Source organism: Lepisma saccharinum, chromosome 18 (assembly GCF_977018435.1).
Source record: "Lepisma saccharinum chromosome 18, izLepSacc3.1, whole genome shotgun sequence".
In the NCBI taxonomy this organism is placed as follows: domain Eukaryota; kingdom Metazoa; phylum Arthropoda; class Insecta; order Zygentoma; family Lepismatidae; genus Lepisma; species Lepisma saccharinum.
Window position 1 is genome coordinate 29,062,139 of NC_139246.1, and position 11,678 is coordinate 29,073,816.

General features: G+C 36.0%; 1 protein-coding gene across 1 annotated transcript in view; it reads left to right on the top strand.

The window, feature by feature from the left end:
* Positions 1-4,502, top strand: part of LOC146002176 (odorant receptor coreceptor-like) — a 76,626-nt gene extending 72,124 nt beyond the window's left edge. Inside the window, exon 6 of the mRNA XM_083139894.1 lies at positions 4,452-4,502. Within this exon, the coding sequence (XP_082996020.1) occupies positions 4,452-4,502 (51 nt within the window). The remainder of the gene's footprint in view (positions 1-4,451) is intronic.
* Positions 4,503-11,678: the final 7,176 nt, after the last annotated feature.

An 11,678-nucleotide genomic window follows, 5' to 3' on the forward strand; every position in this document is an offset into this window, starting at 1 on the left:
TTTCGAGTGGAACCAGCCAGAGAGCGCAGAACCATGCCGTTTTCCACACTACGTTATTCTAGGCGCTGTAGTATTAGGTTTTGCACAGCATCAATGTTTTCTTGAACAACAACTGATTTTGGACGACCTTCGCGAATCTCGTCGGTGAGCGAATGGCGACCACGATTAAATTCGTTATACCAGCGTTTCACAGTGGCAAAGGATGGGGCTTCATCGCCAAATGTGGAAGTAAGTTGATCGATGCACTCTTGTCTTATAATCCACGTCGAAAATCGTAAAAAATCATGTTCACGAGTTAATTCCATTTTATTGTTGTCGCGCAATCTCCAAGGCATCATAAACAACACAAATTAAGCTATTGACAAAACATTTGAAGTACGTTATGGTCAATAATGCCAGACGATTCCGTGCAAACGTCAAATCGCGCCTAACTTCAATCAGTGTTGCCAAGGCTCAAAATATAAATAGTGACCCTCGTAGTATCCAAACAGCGTACCATCACAACAACGTAGTATTCAGACACCGTACTACCTTGATAACGTAGTATTCTTACACTGCACTAGCACCTTGAGAGTGTGAAACACGGACAATGTGACACCCTGACAGCGGACTACGTTGACAATATACAATCCTGACAGTGTATTTTCCTCACAACGTAGTATATTGTCCACGTAGCATCACCTTGACACGTAGCATCTCGATAATACTAATCTTACTGTTTTCTACATTGAGAACTTAGCCCCCTACTACAGTTAAAACATAGAATCCTAAGAGTGTTCCAACTTGACAGCGTAGCGTCCTAAGAATGTAGCATTTAGAACCGTAGCATCTTAAAAAGTGCATCATCCTAACAACGTAGTATCATGACAGTGTACCAATCTAACAACGTAGTATCATGACAGTATACCAATCTAACAACGTAGTATCATGACAGTGTACCAATCTAACAACGTAGTATCATGACAGTGTACCAATCTAGCAACGTCGTATCATGACAGTGTACCAATCTAACAACGTAGTATCATGACTGTGTACCAATCTAACAACGTAGTATCATGACTGTGTACCAATCTAACAACGTAGTATCATGACAGTGTACCAATCTAACAACGTCGTATCATGACTGTGTACCAATCTAACAACGTAGTATCATGACAGTGTACCAATCTAACAACGTAGTATCATGACAGTGTACCAATCTAACAACGTAGTATCATGACTGTGTACCAATCTAACAACGTCGTATCATGACAGTGTACCAATCTAACAACGTAGTATCATGACAGTGTACCAATCTAACAACGTAGTATCATGACAGTGTACCAATCTAACAACGTAGTATCATGACAGTGTACCAATCTAACAACGTCGTATCATGACAGTGTACCAATCTAACAACGTAGTATCATGACAGTGTACCAATCTAACAACGTAGTATCATGACTGTGTACCAATCTAACAACGTAGTATCATGACAGTGTACCACAACTCTAAAGTATTCTGACAGCATACTACCCTGCCAACGTAGCATCCTCACACAGCACTACCTTCACAACAAAACATGCTGATTTAGTAGAAACAAATACATTTTTTTTTGTTTTAACATGTTTTAAATGTTTTATACAGTGTTTTAGTCAAGATCAAAAAACATGTTTTAAACAAAAAAAAATAATTGTTGATAAAGAATCTGTTTATCATCCACGGAAAGACTGTTATTTCTGGTTATAAAGTAAAAACTTCACTTTTCTTAAAACACCTATTTATTTTACTTGCACTGTTCGAGAAGGTTCCATTATTCCACAGTTGCCAGGTCCCGTTCTATCCATGTTGTGGCTACTCTGTTTTCCGAAATATCACATTTTATTGTTAACAATATGCATTGACATGAACAACAATGTACGTTAATTGCGTAAAAAAGCAGTGTCATTCATATACTATTCGATTCGAGCAGATTCGACATAACTTTAGGCCACTTCTTATACATGAAAAAGTTGAAAGGGAGTGTCTCAATGCTCATTATGACTGGAAATGTCACAAGTGAGTATGTTTAGAACGCAACGTTAAGTGTGTACGTGATCTAATATAGTAAAAATTCTCAAAATATTATTGTCCATTTCCTAAACTTTCGGGACGCGCGCTTATCTCACTCAAGCAAGCAGTCGCTAGTTTGAGTTGGTGTTTTAAGTCCACTTTATGCACAGTAAGGCTAATCGGGACTGGACCTACAGTTTAAAGTGGGATCCGAACCACTTGTGCCTCCACCGGGTATCGAACCCGGGACCCCTTGATTACAAGGCAACGACGCTACCACTGCGCCAAAGGGGAGGCCCTCAGTCGCTAGTTGTACTTTTTACAACATACATAAATTAGCTATTTTCACACGCTTAATTTATTTTGTGCTCCTCTATTATGTTTTTTAGGTTTTTATATTTTATTTTTTATTGTTTTATTTAGTTTTATTTGGTAAGATTTTTACGCACCTACATAATTTATTAACTCATTGTTTAATATGTCAATTATGAAAATAAATACTTGTGTTATTCAATGACGTCATAATTTGTTTTACTCAGTTTTGTAGTATGTGCAATGGTTATTGACTAACCTTGATATAATTGAGTGCTGATTGCTAGGTAATGTAGTTTGTTGATTCTGATATCTGAAGTAAGTGACTTTAAAAACTGAATGTTTCAATTTGTGTACTCTAGTAATAATTTCAAACTTAATACAGTTTTAATTCTAATACGAAGTTTATTTGAGATTGCAAGTGTGTCATATGAAGACCAACTAAAGTTTTAAGGTATACTCTGTGTGAGATTTAATATATTTTACACAAAACTACCCTACGTTATTCCCACGTCTGAAGAGGCCTCATGGTAGGCCGATATGTCTTGTGGTTTCCGGAATGGATTAACAGTAGCTAGGTTGAAACCGAGAACGTAACAAGATTCTTTATTATCTTATATTGGTGCCATGGTCCAAGAAGCTTCCTGAGAATGTTTTTAATCTCACAAACCTTTGTCGTACATCAAATAGTTTTTAAATCCTTACCAAGCACAAATTCTCTAACAACACGTTCTTGAAACTTTAAACATCCATATAATAAATACAAAATAGTCATCATACTCAATAAAATCTTCACTCATGGTAGCTGTCACTCTCGTCTAAATCACTAATTACGCCTACATTGTCATCCTAGCTTGAATATTCTAGAAGAATTTGTTATATTTTACTTGTATCTAATCTATTTGACACGTTGAATAAGATAATTACTCACAAAAGGTACAAAAATCAAAAATAAATACTACACGAGAAGGAGGATGTTTTTAAAAGTACAACATTACCTGAAGCTCATTGTTACAATTCTTATTTTCCACTGGAAAACCGTTAGAACTGGTGGGTATAGTCAAGAAAAAGAATAGACGTGAGCCCCACTTTACAATGTTACCAAATGCCTTTGCTAGAAACAAAAGCCTATAGAATTACATTCATTCCCCGTACCTTGCCTCTGTAATAGATTCTGAAGTCCATATTTGGAAATACGAAAATTCAAACATCGTAGTTTTTGGAGTGAAAATGCCCTTTTCTTAAGTATCCTAGCAACGTCTGTTTCCAGGGCCAACAATAAACATGGCAATCACGACAAAGTATTACAACAATAAACATTTCATTTAAACTGCCTCGATGTAGGTATTTTCATATTTAATCTCTTGTTTGAAGCACGTTTTCTGACTGGAATTGAATCATCTGCGTAGTTGTGGATCTCAAGGGAAAAGTATGAGAAAACAATGTTTGATTTCGCCCCCGGAAACGGACATTGCTGGGAATCTGAGGATAGGGTATTTTCACTCTTAGAAAAGGCTAAGTGGCTAATTTTTAAATTTATCGTTGTGTTGAGACAATGTCGTGGAGCATTTTCCGCCTCAGAGGCTTCTTTCAAGGAGCATATTTATGTCAGTGAGTGAGTGAGTGAGTGTTGGAATTGGGCTTTCATTACTCTTACTTCGTTTCAATGATTTGAAAACTAACAAAATATTCATTACGTCACAAATAAATGGAGCAAGTGCTTATTCATTTTTCTTAATCTAATTATGTATCTTTCCATTGCTAAGAATGACAACAGAAATAACTTCAAGCGACAAATTTCTTGCGATTGTAACACTGGCTCTGAGTAAAACAGACCTGTCGCGCAATATCATTCACTTTCCACCCCACACAAATGTTATATAAAAATATAATGCTGTAAACCAAACATTTTAAACATTTTCAATGCGAAGAATTGAGAATAAAATTTAAAGAGAAAATACCCTGTTTAAATAATACCTTGAATTTTATTAAATTTCTAAAAAATGTAGGATTTACTGCACAACACACTAATTCCTCTTTGGAATTCTAATTATATTCAGATTTGTGTTGCTATGGTATTATTTAACTGAGTTTAATTCATTTTTCAGGTGTTAGGAGCTGTGATAACCTACTTCATTGTCCTGGTACAAATGAAATAAGAGAGAACAGAACAGACCACGAGGGACAACTTGTGGCAAATTTGTAAATAACGAGAACTAAGTACAACTATGCAGATTGATGAGGTATAATGAGTGAAGTTAGAGAAGAGGCTCTCCAGCATCTCCACCATGAAGTGTGACTCAAATAAAGTTCGGGGATCAAGAGTCACTGGGATGTAGCAAGAGCTTTTCGGTTCATAACTACTGCAAAAGGGCCCGCCCAGGCCAATGAAGGAAACGAAGAGTTATACCTGAGTGAGAATACCCCCTCTCCACACGTATCATACCTGCTCGCTGTTCTTGAAGAGTCCTGTCCTAAACGAATATGCAAGTCGTGTCCATAACCTGGCAGAGTCAATACTTCGAGTCTGATCAACGCTTCTCCGTTATCGCGCGTCAAGTGCATCGAATGAGTTACTGAGTTAACTGAGAGCAGTGTCCTTTGGGACCTCATGTTTTATTACTCCTCAAGTCCTCTACCGGCGAGATGTATTTTCGTCACCTCCCGTATAACCTCAGTACGAAGGCATTAGGAAATGCAGCGTATTTCTGGGAGAACTTAGAGGCAGTCGAAGGAGGCGAGAGGTTAATGAACAGTGTAAAGATAGCATTAAATGAGCCGCTTCTCTAACTTCACTCATTATACCTCATCAATATACACACACACGCATACACAGGGTGTATCATAAGTAACAGCGCAAACCAAAACTATGAAACTTACACGTTATTAGAAGCAAAAACGTCTTAGTAAACATGTGGTTGAAAACGAACTGTTTGGGAGATAATGCCACTGACTTGTTTTTTGTACACATCGTACGCTTGTCACTTTACAAGTGACGTGCCTGTTACGTATACCTTCTGTCCTGTACAGGACGTATGGTTTGTTTACAACGCCACCTTTCAATAGCGTTCAGTTTTAAACAAAGAAACCTCGGATTGCGCAAGGAAACAAGCGTACAATGTGTACAAAAAATCATGTCACTAGCGGATCGTAACCATACACTCCCAATTATCTCGCAAACGATTCGTTTTCAACCCCATATTTAATGAGACTTTCTTTCTCTACTACCCTGTACATTTCACCGTTTCAGTTTTCGCTATCACCTATGATACACCCTGTATATATACATACATATCTACATATATACACATATGAAATGTTAATTATACATTATAACTATAATCAACGCCTTTTAAAGGAAGACAAAAGTGTAAAAATATACAGGGTGATTCTTATAGAACCGACCTGATGAATTTGCTAATAATCCTGCAGGTGGTTCATATAACAGCTCTTAATTACTACATAATCCGTGGACTGTACTGAGTCGAATGGTGTGCAGATGATCTCACAGGTGGCAGCACTTATGCTGGAAGGTTACGGGACACATAGTGGAGCATGTACGAACGTGTTTGCAGTGTCCAGGCATGCTTCTTTTGGGGTTTACTGAAGGGCAGGGTATATGCAAACAAACCGCGTACGTTAGAAGCTTTAAGGGACAATATTTCGGCTGAAATCAGGAACGTCACGGAAGAAACAATGCGGCGAGTCACGGCGAATATGCAAACGCGGGTGCAGGCGTGGCTTCTTGGATACGACGGACATTTTCAACACATGCTCTGACCACAATCAACGGCACACTATCCAAGGTACATCATGTATAAATTACGCTAATATCTGTATAGTTTATTTTATATTACAGCTCATTTTGTCTGGTCGGTTCGAATCACTCTGTATATGACTCAACTAACTCTAATTGGATTCTTGTAAAAATTGTTCATTATTGTTTGATATTGTACTCAGAATTTATGGAAAATGTATGTGCACGAAAAACAGTTCTTAAAAGAAGCACCAACATTTTGAAATACTCGCTACATGATATGTGTATTGCCTAATTCTCTTGGATGACTGACGGCAATAGCAAGATCAGTCCCCAACGTAGAGTTAGTCAACCCACACAATGCATTGTAGGGAAGCAAGCATTTCAGGATTGTAAGTATCTCATTATTATTGCCGGTGATTGTACATATATACAACCATTATATATATTTGGTGGGAAAATATTAATGTTTGTTTTCAATGATTTAGCATTAATATTTTAATGTTTGCTTCGTTGTTTACCCTTTGTGAATCTAATTTTTGAAAACACAATTTTTCATTTTGAAATTGCATTTGTTGTTTAATAATGGAAACCAATAATATGAACAACACACTCAGTTATTACCCCACAACCTGCACTTTTAGAATGGTTTTCAAGAATATGTTTGGTTGTTATTCTTAGTACCATAATATTTGTGTTTATTGTGTATGTTTCCGTTATTAATAAAGTTTAATAAATAATTGTGATGTCTAAAAAGTTTCTTTATTTTATTTTTAAGTTGTACTGTTGGCAAGCATGAAAATTTTAGGCTTATATTATAAAGCAGAATGAAGACGATCACACTTCCCTTCAGAAGTTAGGAAAGATAAAACCAAATATATGCTTAAAGGCCAAAAGCAAATGTTAGTTAACAATCAAAATTGAATTATTGATAACAACTCGTTTGAATAAGTTTCCAAATTCAAGTACTTAAGAGTAATACTATAAAATGAAAAATATATTAAAGAGGATGTAAAGAGCAGACTTAATTCACGATAATGTGTGCTACTTATATCCTAATAAACTTTTATCTTTTCATATAATACCTACAAAAACGGAAATCTTGCCTGTAGTATTATAAGAATGTGAAACTAAGTCCCTTACAATGAAAGAGGAACATAATTTAAGAGTATTTGAAAATAAAATCCTTAAAAAATATTTGGACGTAAAAGGAATGAGGAGACGGGTGAAAGGAGAAGGTTACATAATTTAGAACTACACAACTTGTATTCCTGCCCAGATATTATTAGAATAATTAAATCAATAAGACGTAGGTGGGCAGATCACGTGGCACCAATGGGAGAGGAAAGAAGAGTTTACAAGATTCTTGTTGGGAAACCTGATGGTAAGAGACCTGTAGGAAGACCAAGAAGATGATGGAGGGAAAAAGTTGAGATCGACCTAAAGGAAATGGGTAAGGATGGAAAAGAGTATATAGATCTTGCTCAGGATAGGGACAGATGGAAGGCCTGTGTTGCTGCAGCCATAAACCTTAGTGTTTAAAGTTAGTTTAAGCATCTACTGGTTATAACCAAGTGTGGAAGTAATAAATGTTCCTGAGACCACAAGTATATAGTGTTATTTTTCTGGCAGGGAGACAAGGCAAAAAAGTGTAATTTAAAAGTGAAATTTTAATAAATATTATTCTTAGATTGAATAATCGATTTGTTTTTTATTTTTATTGCAATTTGTTATGTAAGGATAATAACAAATTTCCATACATTGTTATTATATCTATATGGTTTGTACTTCATTACTTTTGATTTAAAATCACAATTATGCGACCTATTTTTTGTACAAATTAAGTAGTTCCTCCAGACTCGATAAACAAGTGGTCAGTAGAGCTTAAAACATAACATCTGAATTTTGAGAGAACAGTTACTGCAAACACAAGAAGTATAAAAATACACACCACTAAATATTTAAGGCGTAGTAATATTGAAATATAACAGTATTTTGTGGAAAATACACATACCTCTACAAAGGTAGCGATTCTTCTAAACTATACACCTCAGTGTTTGGAAATATGCACTACTCTTTTGTATGACTTTCAACTGTAATTAGCTACTTTTCAAATTAAGTAACTGTGATTGTAATATAGCAATTTATTCAACAAACGTAATGTTATCAATTATCAAGAGTTACTTTAGAACACTTATCGTAACGTTCCTAAAACAACTGGGATCGAATCTGCGTGGCGTAGCTCATTCATCATTCATCCCCAACTAATGGCAAACTCGCTGATCGGGGTAAGCTTGATGGTAAGGTGCGAGAGGTGATAACTACACACATATGAATGGCAAAACGCAACACTTGAGTTTTATATCCTCAAAGACCGGATCAACATGGTGAATGGAAATACATGTCTCTCACCGTGTGGAAGTGCTCCCTCGAGGTATCGAACTACGGACTGGTTATAAACGAGGTGTCCGCTGTGGTGCTAGTCTAAATGCACAGCCTCCACTCTACTTCTACTAGACTTTTGTTGCACTTCTGCACCCTCTGACTGACGGCTCAAAACTGATCAATGACCTCCAGTCTCTTTTATTAAGCAACGCAGAGACAGTCATGTGTAGTCTCTTCCTGGGTTCCACCTGTTTACATGTTTACGCAGTTGGCGACCAGGAAGAGCTTAGGTAAATTCTGCCACTGCATTCCTGATTGTCAAGTTCCTGTCTGGAAAATGACAGCTACTGCATGGGATTTGGAGCTGTTTTTAATCTAATGTAATTTCAATATTTGAGAATTGTTACGTTATATAAACTTGAAAATTTGTAGCGCGCGGAAGCGCAATCCTGTTTCCAAGTACGTATCCTCTCTGAATACTAAGTTGAAAGGACTTTCATGGAAACACCTGAGGAAGCTAGGCATTCCAAATTTAGAACATTCACGCTTCATTTCGATTCGTCATTTCTAATTTCGTTCGTAGACTTCAGTGTTTTAGGTGGAGTGTTGAATTAATTTGAACTTGGTAGTCGAGCTCTATTGAAGTATGAAGATTATACTAACAATTATAGTTAGAATGTATAAACATTTAGAGTATTTACGTTCAACATAATTCACAGAAGCATTTAAGACGAAGCCTTATCTAAACGTTTTTGTCACAGATGGAGTTTCGCACGAATTCCTTTTAGTTAAAAGAAACTACCATTTAACTGTTCTATCACGTTGTAATTTGATTAATGCATTCTATTTTAAGATGTTATTTAGGAAATGTTGTAGAAAACATACATATTTCCAATAGGAAAGTCTTGTGATTTATATCACGACCCTAAATCTACATTTCTGGAAGGAAGGTTTGGTTCAAAACTTATTTCTGGGGGTTCTTTGTAAAGATTAAAGTAGTCGGTTTGATTGTGGTGCCTCAATAATACTTTAGCTGATAGATTAAGTGGCAAATTATCTCCAGCACACTCTTTAATCAGCAAAATGTCACCTTCCCAAGTGGATGATTTCTTCCAATTCACTTGGATATCCTTTATCTTTCACGAAGGTGACAATTAGGCTGCCATTAAGATCTTTAATCGGTTCTCTAAAAACATAGATTACAACCAACACTAGACTTACATGTAAGTCAACGATAATAGAAAAACGCTCAATATATCTACTGCAATTTCGTACTTCCTTTTACGATACGAAGTACTGCTTAATAATAATAATGCAAAAGCTATTATTCATGCTAAATAGATTGATAGACTGAAAGACAAATCTGTGCCTAGTAATAGAAATCTAAATTAATTAAGTTTCTGAACGGTGCCTAGGGTCTGTAATACTTCTGCAACGATTCATAATCGTTCTTTTCTCACTTCGATACACTGGACCCAATCTTACCAGGACTGGGTCTGTCTTCAAATAAGGGACAGAAAACAAATATTGTTACACGAGAGTCGCCATTCTAAATACAGAACAGTAAGTTTACATTGCAATATCTAAAGAGGAACATTACAATCTAATTCATAATCTAAACTTTTTTTCTGTGACATATGTATTTTAATGTATGTAATTCAATTATGTCAATTATGTTAAGGTTTTCTGACAAACGTTAACCGCTATTCTAGCATAAACAGTAATTGCACCATGCATATATATATGTATGTAAAGATGTAGCTAAAGCTTCCCCCTGCACCTTATGTAGGGACATGCTCTAAAGAAACTCACCATGAGAGATGACGTACCTTAGGTATCAAAACTGGTACACACACACACTTTCACATACATACAGACATACACACATGTATGTTTATTTATTTATTGTTGACTCGTAAGTAAAAATTAGAAGGTGCTCTTTGAAAACAACATATTACGGAGACAGGATGTTATAAAAGCTTGTAAGGTGTAAAAAAAATGTTGTTCGAAGTAAAGATAGACATGGATAAAAGACAGATATGGAGTCTCTTGCAATAATGTTTGATCTGTATCAATGGTCCCTATAGGTATTTATCGAACTGAAAAACGAACGATAGATTTTTATGAATTCTATGCATAAAAGGTAAAAAAAAAGTTAAAGTTCCCCGTGCATATAACACCGCGCCATGAAGGCATATTAGAGATTTGTTGGAGCAATTCTATGCATTACTGGCGATTTATGGGGTTAATCATGCCATATTAAAAAAAAAGTTTTTTTATATTATGAAGTGTACTGGCAACATTGGTCATGTTAGTGCAGCACTTAGTGCGCCGACATTTGGAGATGTTATTCAATTAATTTTCAGATGAAATAAAAGATTTGTAATTTATTGTACAAAAACTAATCCACGTATATCTAACACTATCTTTTATATTTGAAAGAACATTCCTGGTCACGAGAAATGTTCAGTTCCACTGTGGTGAATAGTGATTTAGGAGTTGGGAATCCCTCACTATGTGGTAACGACTTCAATGCGAAGGGCACATCAACAAATGCAGTTGCCTTTATTCTTCGAAGAATAGCCACGCATTACAGTGCGACAAAATAACAATCTGGTCCCTTGGTTCAGGCCATATCAAAGATACATAAAAAGGCATTGAATAAATACCATTTGACCATTCTCTTAGTTTTACAGCAGAACTATGACATGTACCATGTGAGTCTCATGCGCGGTTTTCACATCCCAGCAACAACAGGAGGTACACTATCTTTACACAATCTGTGATGTTTTTACATTGCAATTTTGGAGTGCATTGGTCAGAAGTGTAACAGAATGTGTTATATACACAGATAAGAAGTTCTTTGAGTCCACATATTGTAACTTATCAAAGTTCAACCACATGCCACTTTACGAATCAAACGCTGTATATTTGTTACGATATACAGTAATATGTTTTATTGTAGCAAACAGCTTAGATCATACCAAGACATAAGAAACGACTGAAGGTATACATGACGATTTGGAACGCAAACAGGTAAAGTGTTGCCAGATTACAAGAAAAGCGGAATTCAGTGGTGTATACTTTACCCATATTATACCTTCGTACGTGATGAAGAAATGTGAGTGGCAAATCCGAAATCAGCATGCCGAAATTAGTTAAGAACACATATTCGCTAAGAGGATACAAAATG